The sequence below is a fragment of the Ambystoma mexicanum genome, chromosome 2p (assembly GCF_040938575.1).
Source record: "Ambystoma mexicanum isolate Mex_15411 chromosome 2p, UKY_AmexF1_1, whole genome shotgun sequence".
Taxonomy (NCBI): Eukaryota; Metazoa; Chordata; class Amphibia; order Caudata; family Ambystomatidae; genus Ambystoma; species Ambystoma mexicanum.
This window is the reverse complement of record NC_090923.1, coordinates 708,860,371-708,883,159: the sequence shown is the minus strand read 5'-3', so window position 1 is coordinate 708,883,159 and position 22,789 is coordinate 708,860,371. Positions and strand designations below refer to the sequence as shown.

Here is a 22,789-nt window from a genome sequence, read left to right as displayed (position 1 = left end):
TGGTTACCAGGTAAAAGGTGAGACATGTAGTCAGTGCAGGGCATACGGCAGTTGCAGGTCAGTTAGGGCGGCCGATCTAGAGGGGCGCTGGCCTCATGCTCAAAGTAGATTCACAACAGTTAATGCCGTAAAACAATATGGGCATCGGCAGTTGCAAGGCCAGTAAGGCTGCCAAAATAGACCACAATCAAACAGTATACAGTAAAGCAGACCTACGGGCATGAGCCACCAACGATCAAGTTAGGGCAAGCAGATCATTCAAGTCTTGAGAGCATTGGCAGAAGCGGTTTCTGGGCAAGAAGTAAGACATGCAGTCAGTGCAGGGCATGAGCAATTGCAGGCCAGTTGGGGCCGGCAAGCATATGGAGGCGCTGGCTTCGTGTTAGTTATGTAATGCGAGCAGTTAAACACCAGGACAGTGCGGGTACAGGCCGTTGCAGGACCAATTGGCCAAGCAAGCATGGGGAGGCGCTGGCCTCATTCAAGATGTACAGAAAAGTAGACATTCAATACAGATACCACCTAGAAGGTGCTGGACTTGTGCAAAAAGCAGCTTCACACACAGTTAATCAGGCAGGGTAATATAGACACAGGCAATTGCAAAGGCCATTAGGGCAGGCAGGCAATGAAGCCCGCTAGCGCAGACATTGTGAGGGATACCGTTGAAGGCAAAAACAGATTACCAAGAAGATACGCTCGTCAGAATTTACGGGCTAGTTATGACTTTGAAGTGTTCAGTTGTTCAGCCGTGGTCCGCGGTACGCATATGGTACGCGGTAGTGTTTGAAGGACCTCTGTAGTGGCGGTGGAGGAAAGGAGCAGTGACTGAGACCTGGTCGCCTGTACCGTGCTGCAGCAGTCTTGCTGGCGGCTATTTGGACAGGTAGGGCGAAGGTTTCCCAGGGGCTCAAGTATCTGGGAGGATTATACAGGGGCAAGCATCAATCAGCTGATTGTGAGGAGGCTGGGGTCGGGAGGGGCCGCCGAAGGTGCACAGTAAATTGCGTGATGGGGAGAAGAGGGCAGATATGGTGATCGGCAAGTTGACAAACCGGGGAGATGGAAGTCTCACCTTAGTTGAGGCGAATCTCATGCGCCGATGATACGGAGCACTCCAAGCTCCGTCAGGCTCAGTCAGGAAGGAGCCTTTTCCGGATGTCTTCATTGGGGCAGGCCTTCGCCTGCTAGTGCTCCACGATTGGCTAACAAGCAGGGTGGCCCAATCAGAGTGCATGTGATGCACAGAAGATTTTGAGATGAGCGCAAAATACGGCGGCGGCCATCTTGGAACGGCAGAACCCTCGTGGTTAGGGCTGCCTAAAATGCAGATAAATCGTTTTGTTTTTGGGCAAGGTGGCCAGGTGATCTTGGTATGGGCATAGGAATGATGAAGGCAATATTCGCCTTCTTTAGGGAATCCAAATGCGGAATTGTAGCGGAGGACACGGCCTCTAACGCTACGGAGTGGTAAAACCTCCAGGATTACCTAGATGCACATCAGTGCCTGTGGGGAGGCGCAACTGCTCCTGCAGTTACCTGGGAGAGAGAGCTCCTGCTCCAACCTCTGGATGACTGGCGACATTGATTCCCTATCCAGAGATAAGTGCAGGGGGTAGGTGTAATTCAGTAGGATCGCACTTTAAATGACACACCAGCAGACCTCAGCACATAATAATCACATGTGAAATATCAGGGCATGCAAAAGCCCCCTAATAGCATCACTGGTTGGTGATGAGGGGGCTGTGGTGGAGGAGGGGGGGCGGGGGGGTAAACGTTGTATATTATATGCAAATGTCAAATTAACATTAATTATAAACTAAGAATCAATTAGCCAAATGGCCGATAAGTGGCAGAATTACGATTTGTAAATCAAGTTATATATAGATTGGGCTATACAGATGGATGTGTCTCAATAATATGGTTCAGATTCAAGCAGGAAGGTCCATTTCAAATATATATATATATATTTGTGAAAGTGTGTTTGTATGTTCGGGGTTGGCTCCAGACCCATAACACTTGGTGGGCTGACATTTTGGCCCAAGTTCGGCATAGCAGTCTGGGGTGTACTTGCAATGTTGAAATTTGACCAACCCCAACTATTCAATCTGCACAGGTGCACAGGGAGTGCAGCTGGGTCTGGCCCTGTGCTATCAGTATAGGCGATTACGGGAAATTGCCGATTTTGCAATTTTTCAAAAATAGGAAATGATGACACAATAAAACATACACAAGGCTATAGCAGACCCCCACGTGCATGTCAGCTACAGACCCGTGCAACATTGGGTGGTACCGCAAGTTTTATATACAAGCGTCTGTGATTGTATAATGTTGTTGAGACTTGGCGTGGCATTCTCGTTTTTTGTGCACAACCTGCTTGTGAATGAGCAAAACTGTGGCGATTTCCCCTGTATAAAGCTGGGGGTGAGGAATCACCTCTGTATTGATTTTACTTTAGTTAATAAAACAAACATCAGAAATTAACAAAAGAAGCCTGTTCATTGTCCCCAGAATTGTGTGGTGGGCCGGCAGTGGCAAGGACCATTACATCTAGTCTTGCCCACTTGGCGAGAATTAAAGATAGACAATACTCGATATACCCAACACCATCACCTATCTTTCTCTACCTAGGTAAGATCCATGAGAAACCAATGGCAAAGCAGCGCTTCCAAGACATCAATGTTAACACCACCCTTGTCCGGTGTAGGTTCTTCAGCGAGTCCTGGCACTAAAGGGCAACTTAATATACAAACGCGGTTGAAACATTAACGTGCATTAGTTCATGGATCGCCAAATCACAAAAGAGTAACATTTGCCGATTTCTGCAAATGTCTAGTGCTTTTCCAAACCGTAAAACTCACCCTACCATTTTCACACATTATAGCGTGTTGGTTTTTTTCTTTTGATTAAAGTAGATGTATGCTTGGTTTCTAATTCAGGTAAGACTGAAGCTTTCCAAGAGTCCTGTCAGCTGCCGCAGAACACCAGCATAAACAATAAGCTTTATAAACTCCAAGCAAATGCCTCGGCACAGCTATTTGCATCCAGTGGATTCGAATCAACAACTTACGTCTGTCAGGTCAGTCCACTGCCCATGTCAACCTTAGTTTTGTGAGCACTTGAGCATTTCTCTTGTTCCCCTTTACACCAATATCCACTCCTGCATTGAATTAATGCATCACAATACTGCAAATGTTCATAGGGTGAAACGTTCAACATCAACTCTTTGCATTCAAAAGGGGCTACTCCAACATACTAACTGCCAATTCATTCTATGGCCATAATTGTTACAGCCTGACACAAATGAAGGAACGCATTCAGCAGAGGAAAGGCCACACTAGAAAACCTGTCACTGCCAAAATAAATTTCTAATCCTACTAGGCTTACAGCATCTCCTTTTCTAGACAGTTGAGTCTTTTGCCTAATAGAAAAATAATTTATTAACACTAACATCACTTACCTTTTCCCTACATGTTCAACTACTAAAAAAGAACCTTGCATTAGGTGGAAGAATGTGCAGTGGGTAAGTTATGGAGAAGGAAAGAGGAAAAAACAGCAAAGTTCCAATTGATCCATGTAAGGGAAGCTTGCCCTATCTTTCCTGTAGTGGATCTACTGGGGAGGAGGGGGGCGGGGCGTGGGGGCGAATACTTTTCACTACCCTTGCTATGCAGGTTGTGTGTGTGGGAGGCTATGTCCCTACTGTACTCTATTTCTTCTGCATATTGTGGGAAGTGTGCCCTCAGAGGTAGAGGGATCTGCCCGCTGGCCAAGCCCAGCCAAGACAGCCTGGGCGATTGCTTTTGGGAGGAAGATGCACGAAAGCGGGGTTAGAATGGGACTCTACGATCATGTAGTCCCATTTACAGAGCCACTCATGAGCATACGAGGATAGTCCTGTGGTGAACAACTGTATTAAATAGAACTGTCAGGATGACTGGAGGCAAATTAAGCTGGTGTTGGCATTCGAGATGGTTACATGGGCATGAAAAGTTGAACTCGGACATATGAATCAGTTGCGCATACATCATTGGGTTACATGGGCAATCGAGGCGGAACTTGGGCATATGAAAACGTTCCTTGCATATGAAGGTGGTACAAGACTGAACATGGAAACTAAGTATATGCTCATGTGAGATATTAGTTACTAAAATGGGAGCATTTTATGATCTACATTTTCATTTGTTTGATCTAGTTTCGGAGAGAGCCTGTAAGACCAGTGTCATCTAGGAATATGCCTTCTAGTTGAACCTGTAAAATCTTTGGGGCAGCTCTGCTGTCTAAGGCCGGAGAAAGTGAAGCTTTTAACTTTACCATTCTGTTTGCAATTAGATGCTCAGCCATATTTAATGACCAAGAGCTTACATAGAAAGATCGGGAAGGAAAATGAAAAACTGGGATTAAAAGCGTAAGGAACTGCTTAACGGTTTTCAAATGATCGGAGTGCATGTTATGTTATGTTAATTACACTTATAAGGCGCCAAAGCCCGCAGGCATCCAGGCGCCGTGCATGTCAAATTGCATACGCAGTTCATTTGAACTGCCTTTAAACCCGCGTTTTTTTGTCAATTCGTTTGGGAAATTCTGCTTTAAAAATGTGCCATTTCCGTTAGGCTCTTCCTGGGATGACTGCCCCGGGGAGGATTTAGAGGGGGGGGGGGGGGGGGGGGGGGGGGGGGGAGGAGGAGGAGGGTATATCACCACAGACTCTCAAAGCAAAACACGCACTGCGTCAAGCCCTTCTTTACACCTCTTACCAATGTGACGGAAATCTGCACTGCTGTTGCCCATGGTGAGCTGCACCCTTCTTTGAGGGCAGGCTTGGACAGGTCGAAAGGGCAATACGGCAAAGCCGATGGGCCGGCCTTACAGGCCAGTGCGGGCTGTTTTTGTCGGACAACATGGGCCACTTTGATGAATTGGATAAACAGGAGCCAAGAGCTCCTGGGTAGCAAGCATTAACCAGTGACCAGAAGTTACTAGTGGGTAACTAGCAGCTAGTACATAGCGTTCCACAAATCTAACTTCCACATAAGATGGAAACCTATCATTTTGCCAGTATTTAGGACCCCTAATGCTTTAAATATTGGATAGATGTAGCCACGTGTTTATTTATACATTGTTGGTTTTGTTCTATCCCACTTGTATAGTGCAAACTGCCTTTGGTATGGCCCTGAAGCGCGTTGGTGTTGAACGCCCTTCGCATAGGTCTCAACTCACCCGCTTTTGGCGGGTGTCACCCGCCTTGCAAAGGGCTGACTCACCCGCCAGGCCTCCTGCACGCCCATTCATTCCAATGGGCGTCTCACCCGCCAGAAACAAAATCGGGTGATTTCAACCGCCTTTGCAAGACAAATGGTTGAGAGCTATGCCTTCGCATGACCGTAGTCTGAGATTTAAGTGGTGACAAAAGGATTTCTAAAATGTGTGTGCGCACGTTTAGACTGCACGAAGGTGGGTAGGCAGTGGTTCGGTTCCTAGCAGCCACCCATGGTCATGTGAGAGAATGGGTGTCGTGACAGATTTTCAGGGTATTGGGAGAGTCATAAGGGTCAGATTATGTCAATGACTTGGTCCGAATTTTGCATGGGTCTCAGCTGTATTCTATTTATTTATTGGTTGCACATTTGTAAGGCACTTATATATCAAGTAATTTCTGTTTCAAAGCGCCCACGGTGCAAAGGGGAAGGAACATGGGAGTGAAGGCAAATATAACAATAAAGAGAAAGATAGAAGCAGTTCTACTAGGCCTTGTGAGCATTCAGGACGTGCAAGTGCAGAGAGAGGGAAGGCACGAGGGAGGGGAGTAAGTGCTAGGTTACCATGGAAGGAAGTGCTAAGGAGTACGTTTGCAAGCACTGTTACGTGCCTGGCAGAGATCACTTGGTAAGATTGGTCAACTGCCAGTATAATAAGTGCAGGCCTGTGAGAGAGGCCAGTGTGCTGCAGAACTGCAAGTGCTGGGAGTGGGCGGACACTGAAGGCGATTGGGGTCGCTAGTGGAGCTGGGGAGTCCAGGACCTGGAAGGACACACAAGAGCCCTGGTCACCAATCTCAGATGGGCCATCTGTGCGGAAGTGGAACCATGCCTGTGCGGGATAGGTTATGTTTCGTTGTGGTGGTATGCTTGGCATTCGATTGAAGAGAGACGGAAAACTGGTTGGAAAAGATCTTGTGAAGCTTACCTCAAAGCCTTGATTGGGGTGCATTCAATAGGGGAGAGCCTGGGGGATGGGAGGATACTTGGAACGGTGTTGCAGAAAGGGGGTGGGGGGTAAGGAGAGTCTTGGCTAGAAGAGGGTGTAGGATGAGCCCTCCCACATTGATGCTAGACTGGGTGGGTGGAGGTGGCAATAAGGGTGAGGTCAGACCGGGGCTGTGGGGGCATTTCTGGTGCACCAGTTGGCACCTCCGATCTTGGAGCTGATGACAATGCACAGTTAAATTCACATAGGTATATTTGTCTGGCATCAGGCCTGGGGAGCCAAAAGTAGCTCTTGGTAGCTGTTGGAGCCAAGCTAATCAGGCTCTTATAGGCTACAAGCAGGAGCTAAATAGCTCCCCTTAATTTCGAACTCTGGATTAGGATTCCCGGCTGGCAGTCAGGTTTATAGGGCGAGATACTCATAGCAGCTCTGCTGGGATTCTGCGGTTTCCCTTTCATCTAGACCGGTACTCGCCCCTCCCTTCCTTCATTCATTCCCCCTCAATTATTCTCACCCTGCCCCCCTCCCCACACCCACCAATTAAGCAGCACATGATGCAGAAACTCGCTCAAAGCAGCGTACTAGCATCCAGTCTGGGTCTCAGCACCCAGGCCCTGCCTCAGCACATCTCGACTGCTGCATTTAGTGATGCTTCATTATCAATTCGTCCTTTAATGGCAGTATTAATCCCAGGCTAATTAATATGTAAATGGCCAGGATTTTAGCCACATGCAGCGACTAATTAAAATGTCACACCCGTGGCAGCAGGAAAGAAATTGTGTTTATAGAAGAGCTGTGGCTGGTTTGTTGTTCAATGTAAAATCATTAGGTTGGTGGTTGGACAGCAAGCAGCGATTGGAATCTGTCTGTCTGGCTTGCCAGCACCTCAACAATGATGAACAATGAATGGCGCGCACCACTTCACTTTCTAGTTACATGCTCAAGAGTCACACAGGACAACCGCCCCTGCCCTGCAATCCCAATATGGCAGACGAGAGCATACCTCCCCTCCCCTAAAGACGGCTCGTCACCACAGGGCAACACGTCAACGAGACGGTCTAGTGTGACCATGGAAAAACGTATTTTTCGGGGGACAACAGGACCGCCTCCTGCTGCTGCCAACCATCCTCAAACACCACACATACAAATATCATTCGACTGACATGCTCATACAGGGCACCCAGTAGACTCGTTTGCAAACTAGTGTGTGGACTATTCCACCACACGATTCTCCCTACACTGCTAGTTACAAGCCAGAAAACATGACTCCGTTGCTGGGTATAGAGGTTTCCAGGAGAAGTGGCTACCTCCTCCCTTCTTCTGATATCAAAGGGTCTTGGGCTACAGGGGACTCTGCTGAATGCTTCGGGAACTTTAATATGGGCACCCTATATCCTGGACTTTGAGCTGCAGGAGAGGACACTTCTCCAGTTACTGTGAAATGTAGGGCAGATTTTAGTTACACTTAAATCAAAGAAAACCAACATAGCCACAGTCATTTAAACCGCACGTGAGCACATTTCTAGTATCAATATCCCCCGCCCTCCAAACTAAGCTTGGGTAGCAGAGAAAACAGCCCTCGTTCTCAATGTAGCAGATCGCAAAGGCTACTACTACTCCATCACCCATATTGGGGGGTTAAGGTAGGGATGATGTCACCAGTGGTAAGAGCATGCGTAAAGTTTTTTATGGCAAAGACAACGGGGAGGGTAATCTGAAACGAAAGATTTACTCACCATTGTCGAACTCGTCAGGAACCTGTAAAAAAAATAAAGAAAATACAATATTAGGCTTGATTTGTTGTCCCATCGATGGGATACTAGACCCTGCAGACATTTGCTTAATTAGGGGGAAGATAAAAGTCAAATGTATGAATATTCAGATCCATCTGCTGCACTGTCTGGGGAGCAGCTTCCTTCCCACCCCCATTAACCTCACACTTGCACACAGCTCTACCAGTGTCTGGATCTCATGTGGAAACAAGGCACTGCTCCCAGTCGACCAGGTTTGATGCGGTAGGTGATGGGTCAGCTTCGGCACCCCCTCCCTATAATGGGTGTGTGCATGATCTTGGGTTGAACGACCGAGGTAAAAATCTTCGAAGGAGAAATCACCGAAGGGTATTTGATCGAATTAACCTTTGGTCTTTTCTCCCCTGACCATTTCACACTTGGCCAAACCCCCACGCCCACACCCCCAACACACCCATACTTACCTTACATTCCGATGCGCTGTGTCCCTGCGACACCTGTTCCCTTTCACCTTTGTGACTTTATTTTTCCCACCATGACTGCGGGACAGCTGCAGGGGTGTCCCCTGCAAACCCTGCTCACTATACTGTGTGGTATAGTGAGTGAGATGTTGCGGGGGACACCACCGCAGCAATTTCTTTGTTGGAATGGCTGTAGGGGACACCCCCGCAACCCCTGCTCACAATATAGTAAGCAAGGGTGCGGGGGACACCCTTGCAGCCCCCAGCACTGGATGTGTGATCTGGTTGAACTGTTTGGCCGCTCGAAAATTCCAATGGCCGAAAATAGGCCAAATCACGCAGACACTTTTTTTTGCAAACATTTTGGCCTAAACGCATTTTACACACATTTAAAAAAACATGTTCATATCACATACTTATGTTGGTATGGCAGCAGACATCTGCAGTAGTAGCTCATGCTAGTTGATGTGGTCAAGCTGAAGAGCTTTTTTTGGGTTACAAGCAATAGTCTAATAGCTCTCAGCTTTTCCAATCCACGTAGCTACTAGTTGAGAGTCAGGGAAGTCTGCAGCCATTGTTCTAGAAGTGTAAGTGGTGTAAAAGACTTGTGTAACGAAAGTAAGCACCATTTTCCTATGCACAAGAACCGTTTTCCACATGACCGACCACTGTCAGTCTTTTTGCCTTGATGCTTCAACTGATTCCAAAGGCTTTATAAACCTACAGATGTACATACACTTGTTCGGTCATAAGAGGAATCCACTGCTTGGTCTAAAGAAAGCATAACACCATATTGATCCAAATGCTGCTGAATCATCTATGGGCCGTCATCTAATTGTGTGTAATGCCCAAGGGTTTTAATCATTAAACCTCATGTATATTTTGGGATCCATTCCACATCCGTTTTCCTTACGCCAACTAGAAGTATGGTATCAACTGCATATGTAATAGCTCCCAACATTTTGCCAAGGTACTGTTCTTGTAATGCATTTAGCGGCCAGGTTTTTATTGCACTTTGGTACTTTGTACAAAGTAGGAATGACCTCACTTTTTTTTTTTTTAATACAATGGAATCGACCCCCTCAGTCTACATCTCCACAAGTGGCTGTAGACAGGCTGTTTTCTTCTGAGAGGCGCTTCTCCCCCTCCCCCGGTCTGGGAGCTTTCAAGGTATAATTTCCTGCTAAAAATGTGTACATACTACTAAGATTTGTTAGCCTTCTTCCAACTGCAGTACTACATTATGTTCAAAGTGCCTAACATTGATCACTCAACCTCATCAAGTGGTGAAGCAGAGACAGCTCCTAGAGGATAGAGATTATCCCTTCCCCGGTCTCTCCTTAGCATTCACCTTTACACTGCCAACTCTTGGTTCCGACACTTCAGTCAGTTGGCATGGCACCCCAAGACTATCCTTATTCGTGGGAAGGGATATTCAAAAATGTTATCTGGGGAGAAGCCTCCACACTTCAAGGGCACAGTTGAAGACATTTCGAGTCCATCGAACAACCATGTATTGGCTAATTCTAGTACCAAGCAATCAATGTACTAGAATCTGGGAAAGTTGCTGAGCATCAGATTACACACACCTACTATGACAACCAAACTCCTTTCCCCCCCAAGCCCATTTGTACCTTTCCATTTGTAGTTTAGTCATCTCTTTTCTAATCCAACATCAATTATCCCTTCACCCTTTTCTTTTTATCCAGAGACCAGTCTGGTTTACCCCGGGCATGGGCTGTGAGGAACCCAAGGGCATCCTCACTTCTTCCCCCTCACCCCCCATGTATCCTCCGCTCGGGTGGCCAAGGAAAGGCCATCACTCTTGGATCCTGACCCTGGGGGGTGGAGATGCGAGGGATGATCACTTGGGTGGAGGAGGAGTGGGGAGGAGACATCCTTAGCTGAGCCATGGTATCCCCCATTTCCCTTTCATAATGAGTCCCACTGTCGCTCAATCCTTTATAGGCTATTGTCAACCCTTTCCCTGTGTTTCCCTTAAAACATTTCCCAAGAAACATCCGTTTGGTACTGGGACAAGGAAGAGACCAACTAGAGAAACACACCCTCGCTTTATTAACATAGATACATACATACATATACAGACATCTGTTGTGTACTGGGACGAGGAGGCGGCCAGCAAGAGTAGCGCAGGACTACTGTTTCAACAGTGAGTAGTCTAGTCCTTTTGGACCAATCATGATGGCGAGACCTTTAAAAGCAGGTAGTCTTATGGAAATTGTGGCAGCAGGGCTACGGACTGCTGGGCGAAAGCAGACCTCTACGGAGTAGCGGTGGTGTGGCAAGCGCAGCGCTCGAGACCCTTTGGAAGATGCAGAGCATATGCAGTAGGAAGTGAAGCTGAAGGACGCTGGAGGCTGTGGCGTACGGTGAGAGAGTAACCAGCATGACCCAGTGAAGCGGTCGCATGAGTCTCATGCTGCAGGGGAAGCATTGCTGGGTGAGCAGAGCCACAGAGAGCCGCTGGGAGGCTACATGAGGCACCGCACAAGAAAGAGCTTGTGACAGCCGGAGACCTCGTGGGCAAGCCGTAAGATCCGACTGGTGAGTCTAGGATGCAGGGGAAACAACGGGATTACAGGCGAACACACAAAGCGAGTAATGCAAATTGATTTGAATGAAAGCAAGTATTTCTTTTGACCATCGATTTGAGTGACAGCGAGTACGCACTTTTGAATATCGATCGGAGTGAAAGCAAGTTTGAACAATCAGGGTGAAATTAAGTTTGTGAAACCTCCCGATACACGGAACTGTATTACATGAGAAAGCAAGCATTGGCAAAAGCCAAGAGAGTACAAGGAACTGTATTATATGAGAAAATAAGCATTGGCCAGAGCAAAACGAAATATTGGTGAACAAGCATTGGCAAAAGCCAAGAGAATACAACAAACTGTATATTATGAGAACACACGTATTGGCAAGAGTCAGGAGAATATAAGAAAGTGCCACAAGTGAATGGTGGCAAACCTCCACGGTTCAATGTCAAGAGGGTGCGATATATGTGAATTAATTGAGCAGCACGGTCAAGCTTAAGCAGTCGCCATGTGTTGATGGAAAAGCAGCAAGTAAGGTAGATTGGTTGCATGACCTGTAATGGGTGGATCGTTTGGTCCGACAACTGTGCCTAGACCGAATGCACCCCTATATAGAAAAGCCAATGAAAGCTCCCACAAAGAAGTTTGTGTTTGAATTGCAAAGAACTTGTATATGATTTGAAGTCAAGGAACTGAACTACATTTGTGAATTGGTGAAAAGTGGCAATATCAGAGCTGGGAAGTGTTCCAAGGAATTGTGCTGTTTCAGAAAAGCTGAAAGAACAGAAGTCTTGGGGAAGGTAATCCCTGTATCTTATGAACTTTAACTTGGGGAAGGGAAAGCTGGTTGAACCTTTGTTTGAATACTACTTCTTTTGATGCCGACATCCCTACACATTGTATACAGTTAGACATGAGGGCAGCATAGGTTTTGGACACAGACAAACGTGTGTTTTGTACTTGCTCACGCAGACTATCCTTAGTTTTCTTTAGGGAGAGACACCCAGACTAAGCATAGAGCAAATTAGCCTTATTCCATCCTACATTTTTATTTAATAAATGTTTGTGGACCAAACTTTGATCTGTTGTCTGCGTCTGGTTTGTGATACCTTCACATGGCACAATATGCAATTATACAGACAAACCTCAGTGCCGCTCGAGCACTACATAGCGGATGAATTTACTGTGTGGGGAGCTCAGACTCTTGTCAAAGAGCTAATGAATATGAAACAGTTAAATTTGAAAGAATACTTCAGAATAGGTGGTCATAATCTAGGCACTGTAACTGAATTGGGGTTATGAAAATTGTATATAAATGGTTGTCCCAAGCAATACAAAATTGGAAGGCCTCACAGCAAGTCACCCTAAAGAGCTTATAAATAAGGATCTGCGTATCCACAACGAATGTCGATCACTGTTAGTGGACATAATAAATTTGGCGTTTTGCAAACTTGACCTAAGCAGCTGATAACACAGGACATTATTACAGACAGATAGCATGAAGATAGCTAGGAATATCCAAGACACTGTAAAAGGTTTAAGAGGGATTTGTAAATATCGCAAGCACACACGAAATACAGGCAGTACATCCAAGACCTGTGGGCTCATAAGACCTGGTCCGTTTTATTTGAATTTTAAGATGGGAAAACTTCTATGGAGAGCCAAAGAGTTTGGTCATGTATCATTGTTAAAGATGCTGTACATTGAATAGGTTTCACATCCTGTCATGTCATCTATCAGAAAGGAAGCTATATTTGAAATATACGTTTTTACATCATGTTTGTACAATACAAGAAGCATTGGTTCTGCTGCATATGAGGGTGGTTTTTAAAAAGCATTTCAAGCTTAAATTATTGGCATCTAACATTGTTGAATGTTATTTTATAATAATGTAACTTTGTAATTTGTGTGGTTTTAGCAAAAACCTGAACAAATAATAGTTAGGAAAATGGCGAGTTTTTTGGGGCCATGTCGAAGGCTTCCATTAATCAAACGCTGCCTTCATATTGAGAGACCCTATGTGATTAGTCCAAAGTGCATGCATTTGTATGCTTAGATTATGGAACCAACATAAAAATAAGAAGAGCTTCTTTTAGCGAAATGTGTTTTTAGTGTGTACTGTGCATGTGGACCCAGAGATTTGCTTCTAAAGCAAGAACTTCCATCATGTGGCATATACAACTGTGTCGCTTTCTTTTAAATATTTTAACTCCGTTAGACTCACCGCTATTTGATGAATGCAACACTAGCTACTTTGCTTAAGCACACTTAGCAGGTACACCACTCAAACAATACCGAAGGGGAACAGCAGGATACCTCTTTGCAGCAATGCCTCCATCTATGGTATTGTTTAGGCTTCGGCTTTGCTGGTTAAAGAATAAATATGTAATAACATGCTTTCAGGACATGAGAAAAATCCTAGGCTAGTAGGGCAGGATGGAAAACAACAGCCACGACTGTAAAATGGGGAGTTGAAGGGGGTGAAGAGAAAAGGGAGGAAGAGCAGTTAATCAAATCTTTAGCAGAACATGGTATTTGATCCTGTAACTGGTGGATGTAACTCCTAGAAATTTGAGGTCGGGTAGTTCAGGAGTACCCGTCAGTGGTCAAACAGGTATGGAAATTATGATTTGATGAGCAGAAGCTAAATGCAGCTCCTGGATAGCAGAAACCCCAGGTAGGGAGGAGCTACCTGTGTGCAACTATGAGCTCGAACAAATCTAAATTGTGCACGAGATGCAAAAAAAACCGTTGTCCATTATATTTATTTATTGTTTCATTTATAAAGCGCACATAACCCGGAGGTATCTAGGCGCTATTACCTTAAAAATGTGGTTACAGTAGGTGCTTCAAGCTATATAAGTCAGTCATTGCATATGTTACATATTACTTCATGTGACAAGTAGTTACATTGGTTACAATAGGTACAGTAGTTATAGACACTCAATGAGTCAGGAGCATGCAGGTTGGAACACAGAGGATACCTACTGGAAATGGAGCATACAAGATTCCATAGGTGAACTGTAGACTACCTGCAAGACCACCACCTTGAGTTCATGTATGGTCTTGGGTAAACAGCCAGGTTTTTAGGCCTTTGCGGAATGACCAGTGATGCATCAGTCCTTAAGGCTACATGCATGGAATTCCACAGTTTGGCAGCAAATACCGGGAAGCTGAAGCCACCCGCTTTTTGTCATCTCAAACTAGGAATGGAGACAAGCTGGCATAAGAGGAACGGATGGATGTGTTGGAATGGGATTTTAAAACTTGATTTATCTGGTAGGCTGGGGCGCTATTAAAGAGGCATTTGTGTGTGAGAGTGGGTTTTAAATTTGATCCGATCTAGTACCAGGAGTCAGTGATAGGGCGTCTAGCTGACAAGATATGCTCATGTTTAGGGATGTTGAGTGCTGCTATAATAGCATGGTTTTGTACAATTTGTAGTTTGTTAACGTTTCTGACATTGGACCCTGCAAAGAGGGAGTTGCAGTAACCAATCAAGGTGATGCAGTTGTCTGTGGATAGAAAGGGTCTGCTGGCCCTGATCAGCTTGGAGTTGTAGGCTGCTGCAGAGACTATTGCGTTGACTTGCCTAGTAAGGGTAAGTGAGAGGTCAATGTAGACACCTTAGGTTCTAACCTCCTTAGCTATAGTAATGATGTTGCCGTCAATGTTAATTGAACTGTAACAGTGTGGAAGATTATTCAGTATGGACTGGCTACCGATGATGAGTAGTTCTGTTTTCGATTGTTGAAATATAGCTCCTTTTGCACCATCCAAGCTTAGATGGTAAGTTATATTCTGTTTAGCAGGTTAGAATCGGTGTCATACGTTCTGGTGATTTGTAGGAGAATTTGGGTGTCTTCAGCATAGTTTGTGTACGTGACACCTAGTTTGCCTATATGGTCAAATAGAGGCTTGGTGAATACATTATACAATGTGGGCGAGACACATGAGCCTTGGGTGACTCCACGATAGACTAGGACTGGTTCGGCTGCAGCTGTGGCGGAAAAGACTCATCGTGCGGCTGGATAGGAACGATTCAACCCACTTTATGGCGTTCGGTGAGAAGTGAGCAGCTAGGGGAAGATGTTGGCATAGAATATTGTAGTTAACTAAGTCAAACACTGCCGATAGATTGAGTAGAAGGAGGATCGCTAAGTTCCCTTCGTCTTTGAAATGATACATTTGGATTTTGAGGTCAAGAAGTGCTGTTTCCGTTCCATGGCCAGGGCGGAAGACAGATTGTCGAAGGCCTAAAATATAGTTGGATTCAAGGAATTATTTTATTTTGTAGGTAGGCTACTCTGTCAAGTATTTTCAATAGAAATGGTACCGTGGTGATAGGCCGGTAGTTGGTAGGGATGTTGGGATCCAACGTACGCTTTTTAAGCAATGGGAGTACACAGGCTTCGTTTAAGTTTACAGGCACTATGCTGAGGAAAAAGTCTTTTTTCGTTCATTGGCATGAGGTAGTGCAGTGCATCATTTCCTCGGTTTGCACAGCTACTCCGTACAGTACATTGTTCCTATTCTGTTCAATTTGCATTTTCCCATTTCTGCCAGATCTTTTTTGCTTTCCCAGGGCATCCTCTAGCAGTGTATATGCGTTGCTAAATCAACATGAAAATGTTCACATCCGCTACCCATTGTGCAAAGAGTGGGGCTGTACTGGATCCCCACAGTTTTGCTATGTTACGTTTTATTAACTCTGTGGTTGTGGAGAGGAATATTTTTTAAAAGCGTGCTGTGTCCTCTTCTTCCTCGATGCCTAGTAGCAACATTTTGGGATCTCTTAAGACGATGCATCCCAGGACTTTCGTCAGTTTGTTGCAGCATTGTTGCCAGTATACTTGAATCTGGGGGCATTCCCATAGGATGTGAAAGAATGTGCCCTTTTCTTGTAGGCATCGAAGGCAATTAGGATCGGTGGCACGATTCCACCTATATGGTGAGATTCTCGGATAGTATACTCCATGGAGGATTTTGAGCTGTAACAGAGTTTTGCCGAGACTGCAATTTCTCATGGGTACATTAGTGCCGTTATCCAGTCTTCGGGTTGTAACTGTCCGACATTCCCTTCCCATTTGAGCTTCAAGTGGTTTAGATCAGGCGTGGCAAAGGATATTACATTGCACATGATAGAGGTAGTTCTGGGGTATACATTCAACTACTATGTCCCTCTCTAGCGGTGTGCATTCTGGCATATTCGACCGGGTGGGGAGGTGTGTGCAGTGCATGTGTTAATTGGAGTTAGTGATCTCGCTCGGTGATGGGGAGACTGTCATTCAGTCAGGTTCTCAATGAAGGTCAGTTTACATCTGCTTTTACATCTCCAATTTTAATTATTCCTGCTGCTGTCCAGCTTTGCAAAGTTGGTAGCTTGTTCAGTTTAGGCAGGTTGCTGTTTTTCCATCGAGCTTGGACCGGTGTGATCTTTCCGTGCCAGTCAATGTGCTTATAGGTGTCTTTCCATATGAAAGCAATATGGCCCGACGTTGTACAGGGGGTGGGTTTCGGTAATGTCTGGTAGAGACACATGAGTGGGGATATGCCCTGCATCGCAGTGATTTCTGCTCGTATGTGAGGTCATTCTGCGTCTCTGTGTAGGATATCGTAGACTACTGCCATGTGGCTAGCCCAGTAGTAGTATTGTAAATGTGGCAACCCAATTCCACCCCACCCCCCAAATGGAGCGTTGTAATGTCTGTAGTGTGATTCGTGCATGCCCTCCTCCCCATATCAGTTGGATAAGGGTGCTGTCAATCTTGTGGAATTCCAGATCCGGTATTCAAAGTGGGGCATTTTGGAAGATGTATAGGAAGCGTGGTAGGGCAAGCATCTTAAAGAGCGCAGCTCTTCCCAAAAGTGTTAAAGGGAGCAGCACCTAGTATCGGACTTCCTCCCTAACTTTCTCTATGATTCGATGTAGGTTCTTAGGTATGTACTCAGATAGGTCCGCTGTAATGCGGATCCCTAGGTAGCGGAACTGTTCTATTTCAATGCGGTACGGGCATTGTGTGGGGGTTGCTTGTGGTGCCCCTTTGATCGGGAACAAGATAGATTTGTTCCAGTTCACTTTTAGTCCGCTAAAGGACCCGTACTGTTCCAGCAGCTTAATGACAACTAGGCAGGAGCGAGCCGGATCTCCTAGCTACACCAGGAGATCTTCTGTGTACAGGGAGACTCTGTCTTCTACGCCTTCCAACCAACAAAAGCCTTTCCATGAGTCTGTTTGACGTAATACTATGGCTAAAGGTTCAATAATCAGTGCGAAGAGTAGTGAAGACAGGGGACAACCTTGTCGTGTTCCCTTCCCCAGCTGAAAGACTTGCGAAGGCCATCCATTTACTCTGACCTCTGCCATCGGAGACTCATATAGGAGTCGGAAGCATCCCATAAAGGATTTCCCAAATCCCATTTGCAACATGATCACCCAGAGAGCCTCCCAAAAGACAGAGTCAAAAGCCTTTTCAAAATCAATGGCCAACAGTGCTAGAGGTTCATGCACGGTAGCAGCCTTTTCTAGTATAAGGTGGAGTCTGCGTATGTTCATTCATGTGGATCTTTGTGACATAAATCCACACTGATCGGGGTGGACCAATGAGGATATTACCCTCTGTAGCCTGTTTGCCAGGACATTAGCCAAGATTTTTGTTTCGCTATTTATTACAGAGATCGGTCTGTATGAGCTGCACAGGGGGGTTTATTTGTTTTCGGAATGACGATTATACTGGCTTTTCGTAGGTTAAGGGATAGGATCCCTAGTTCCCTGTAGTGCCGGAGAATGTTAAGCAGATGTGGGACTGTTTCGATCCCTCCTAGCTTCTTCCATTTGTCAATGGGGAAATCCATTGGATCCAAGTGTTTTCCCCGCTGTAGTTGGGATATTGCTGTTTTCCCCGCTGTAGTTGGTTATCTCGTCTGTGATATCAGCGTCCAGGAGTGCCTTTTGTGGTGGTTCTAGACAAGCAAGTGTGATATTTTCAAACACGGCAGAGTTGATGGGTGCACTTGGAGCTTTGTATAGATCAACATAGTAGTCAGCAAACCCTTCCACAATATCATGATCAGTATAAATAGGACTGTGTTGTACGAAATTCTGACATGCCAGTGGCCGGACTCTCTACGTTCCATCCAGGCTAGAATCTTGCCAGCCTTGTCACCCGATTCGTACAATCTTGTGCGTATCTCTGAATGGGCCTGTTTAGCGTTGTCCAAGGCTGCATTGCGGAGGCGTTTTTTTTGGCGACCAGCAAGGCTTGGTGTGGTGTGTGTCGAGCGCTCCACTGGTTATGTGTTTCGCTTCTCTTTGCAATACTTCCTGTTCTGCCTCTACTGCAGGAGAGAATCTCACCACATAACTGTTTTATACGCTTTCCATAATGTTGCAGGGTTGGTCCACTGTCCCAGTGTTCAGTTCAAAGTATGTAGTTGTCTGTTGGATAGGTTGAATGAGGTCTGGGAAGCCTAGGTAGTAGCTGTTTAAGCAACACAGGGGGGTGGAGGGGTAAGTGGTCTGTTCATCTTCGTCACTAATATCAGGGGTGAGTGGTCAGATCTGCCACGTTGGAGTAGGGCGGCGCTGACCGCTCTGTGTGCATCTGTTTCTGAGAGAGAGGGGGAGAGCGAAAGAGAAAGAGAGAAAGAGGGGGAAAGGGGGAAAGGGAGAGAGAGATGGACCCCAGAGTGGTAAGAGTATTTGCGTTCTGTTGGGTGGAGTTCCGTCCATGAAATCATTGAAGTTCCCCCTTCGCCCCCACCTCCCCCCAGAACCCCCCACCCACCTCACCCATATGTCAGCTGTGTGAGCCCCCGTGACCAGGGAAGTGATGTCGTGGATCAGTTCTGTGATCAGTGACAGCGGGGCGTATAGCGCTAATATGGCAAGCGTTTCGTTCCAAAGCGTGCCTTGTAATAGCACAACAAATCTTCCTCCAGTATCCTGCACCACCTTAGTGTGAGGGGGAGTCTCTTCGCATCAATAACAAAATCCCCCTGGAACCCACGGAGAAGCCGGCATGCAATGCTGTACGGTAGTTTGTGCGTTGGAATAGGTTGCAAGTAGTACCTGCCAGGTGGGTTTCCGTGAGGAGAGCAATGTCGGGAGAGTGCCTATTGAGCAACTGTGTAACCAGGCGTTGTTTTATTCCAGTACCCAGGCCATTGACATTCCATGTCAGGAGTTTGAGTTTTGATACTGTTGTCAGCCATTGCCATCTAGTTGATCTATGTGCGTCCACGTGTGGGGTCATGTGAGGGGGCTGGTGCCGGTGTGTGTTTGTAAGTCAGTTCGGCAGATTCGAAGGCATGATGCAGGTTTACATTTTAACTGGTGGATTTGAAGACAAAGACATAACCAGTTTTACAACATCCCCTTCCCCTCTCCATATACTCCACCCCAACCTGAAGCATCTGTCGCCCGAACTTACTGGTAGGCAAGAACGTTCGGCTACCAGACAATCAAATAAAGGTCATATAAACAAGTTACTCGCTAGTCTCTGGGAGGTCAAGTGAGATTGGTTGTGCAAAATAAAAACGTGTCTTGGAGGGTTGGTGCGTCGGGCTGCACGGCTGAAGTTGTCGGTGTGGCTGATGTGGGCACTATCCCGCACACGTCACGGGGGGGTTCTCTTTATATCCTCACATCTGATCATCACACACAGCGACATGTTTGGAGGCAGCATGCTAGTCATCCACAATGGGCAATGGTGGGCCAGGTTCTTGTTCCTGTGGTGGGTGGTTTGATGGGTTGCAAGGTGGCCGAGACCAGGACTTTGTGTTTGAAGGAGATTGGAGACCCGAAAACGCTAACAATGTGTTGTTCGGCCCATCTCCATGCATCTTTGGGGTCCGTGAAGTGAACCGTTGTGCCTTTGTGATATATTTTGATATATCTTGAGTAGTGCATGGAATAAGAGACCATATTTCACATTCATGGATTGTAGCAGTCTCTTGAGTTGGTCGAAGGATTGCCTAGCTCGTTCTACTTCTCTCGTGTAGCCTGGGAAAAGGGTGATTCGGGAGGCATTATACATTATAGTTTCTTTGGCTTGGGCCATCTGAAGTTGTGTGTTGCGATCCCTGTAGTTTAGCACTTTTGCAATCACTGTGCATGTGGGAGCACCAGGCGTTGGACGTCCTATAGGCATGCGATGGGCACGTTCAATTGAGAAGAAATTGGATTATGTTTTGGGTTCGAACATATCTGACAATCACTGTTACAGGAATAACTCCATGTTCGGTCCTTCGGATTTCTCTGGCAGGCCTCGTATGCGAACATTGCTGCATTGCGATCTTCCTTCCCCTTCGTCCAGCCTTTTTTCCATTGTTTTCAGGCATGCTAGGACTCTGAACATCTGTTCCATGCCGCGGATACCATCTTCTTCCCCTGGGATGCGCTGTTCGGCTTGTCCTTTCAGAGCACACACTGCATTTACTCCAGTTTCAGACAGGGCTGGATCAGGCAGACCACAGGCATTAAGACAAACAAAAACAGACACCCACAACACAAAATGAAAGATCTGCAAGCCCACAAGCTAAGACCAGCTTATTGGCCAAAAGGAAGCCATGTTACTCACACTGCTGGTACTAATTTCTATTATACACATCGGCTTTATACACATTCGCAAATTCGTTACTCACACTGCGGGTACTAATTTCTATTATACACATCGGCTTTATACACATTCGCAAACATAGATAGTTCATACCACATAGGCATATCTGGATGGCACTAGTTGGCCAGGGGAGTCAAAAGTAGCTCCTTGTAGCTTGGTGTCAAGCTAACCAAGCTTCCACAGGCTATACGCAAAAACAAGACAGCTCCCTGTAATTTTGAACCCTACAAACGCATGCCATTTGACAGTTTTTTCCAAACAGGAGCTAGAGCTCATGAGCTATAGCTTTTGGTCAGGAATCAGTAGGCATGACTGCGGGTCTCTAGGCAAAGTAAGCACAAGGCTAGGGCTCAAAGAAAAATCACGCTGAATACATAGAGGGACTATAGGCTTTAAAAAGTAACCTTGCTCTGGCTTTTGTAAGCAAATCATGCTGAATACATAGAGGGCAGCAATCAGTAGACATGAATGTGGGTCTAGGCCAAGTAAGCACAAGGCTAGGCCTTGAAGCAAATCATGCTGAATACATAGAGGGACCATAGGTTTTAAGAAGTAACCTTGTTCTGACTTTTGTACCAGGCTAAGGGACAAAGCCATTCTTCTTCTGGTGTGTACACAGGTTACCAAGAAAACACTACAAGAGAAAGCAGCAATAATCCGGGCACAGACAATCCCTAAAGAAAATAGGAGTCTAACATCTAATAATATATGCAAAATGACTTAACCGGGATACTAAAGAAAAATGCAAACTTATGCGTAACATATACATCCTGTACAGAAATTATTACGTGGGATTGAGGGAAACAAAAGGTGCCGAGGATTGAATGCATCGACAATTGTTATGGCCAAACAATGAGGATAAAGCCATTGTGAGATGCACTTGGTTGAGAGAAGGATCAAGTGCCCTTGGGTAAAATGTCTTACATTTGGATAGACCGGCGTAGGCAGCGGGACATCTGGATCGTCGTGGTTCGGCATCAAAGCACAAAAGCCAGTTCAAGCAGTCCGTTGCTCCTGATGAAAGTATGTAGGTCCACGCTAAGGCTATGCACTAAGGTTACAATAAGCTATCCCCGCTGTATTAAATAAATACAAAATATAAACATGTTTAAATGTGGAACAGGTACTGTATCTGGGGTTTTGTAATCCTTTTCCTTTGACAAAAATGATTCTGTAGATTGTTAAATCTAGTTTTTCAGGCGTAGGTATTTTCACAATGGAGATCTTCACAGAACTTTTCCACAGCGATTGTTCTCTGGAAAGGTTATTTTCTGAAGTGCTCCTGCAGGAAACTAGGCTGGGCAGTGCCATGCGGCAACCGTTAAGCACCTCAAAGCTGCTAGTGAGGTGGTTGGGGGCACGAAGAGGGAGAAACAAGGTACAAATGAAATCTTAGACATATATGAGGTGACAAAGGTTAATTATTTCTGGGCACACCAACGGACTTCTCTTGGTCAAGGAGGAAGATACAACAGCAATGGCATAAACCAGTCTCCAGAAGCCTGAAATGGTTGACAAAAAAGAAAAAGAAAAGCTAGATCATTGGTATGGGCAGGCAAGAAACCTAATCAGTCGTGGAACGGAACAGACGAGAGTACCTCTATGTATGTACAGAATTGTCCTGTAGTCACTATACTGAGAATCCAAATAGAGTTCCACGAGGTCACCATGGCATGGCGAGCAGCTATGAAACAAAACGTCAATAATCTAGTTCAGCAATAGTCACTGTCCCTGTAAGAGGGGTCTGCATCAGACATGCATTCGTAATGTAAGAGCTGAGCTAATCATGACCTTTATTCAATGTGTAAATAATGGTATTTGGTGGAATGATTGTTAGCAGTTTCTCCTTTAAGTATACCAGAGGCTTTCTTTTGCATGTCCCGAGAGGTATTTGAAAAGAGGCACAATTTGTTTCCCCATCTCACAGTCGCACCTAGAGAGCTGCCAGAGAAATAGCTGGTTTGACTGAAGTGGCACTCGTGGCCAGGATATTCCTACCTAAATCATCAGCTTTGCTGCCAACTCTGTCAGGGGTCGGAGAGGATGGAGAAGACAGAAGCAGTTTGGGGGTGGGAGAAATCTGGAGTTGAGTCAATGGCTGCTTTTCCGATGCTGCAGGCAAAACACTGGGTTAGGTTTCCTCTTAAAGTACCCGCAGCATCCACCGGCGACTTGAGATTTTTCTCAACACTGCCATC

The 22,789-nt window shown here is 45.8% G+C and overlaps 1 protein-coding gene across 1 annotated transcript in view; it reads right to left on the bottom strand.

Annotated features, from left to right (window-relative positions):
* The window catches only part of TIMM50 (translocase of inner mitochondrial membrane 50), an 824,572-nt gene that overhangs the window by 415,581 nt on the left and 386,202 nt on the right, over positions 1–22,789 (bottom strand). Inside the window, exon 4 of the mRNA XM_069644285.1 lies at positions 7,941–7,962. Coding sequence (XP_069500386.1) covers positions 7,941–7,962 — 22 coding nt within the window. The remainder of the gene's footprint in view (positions 1–7,940; positions 7,963–22,789) is intronic.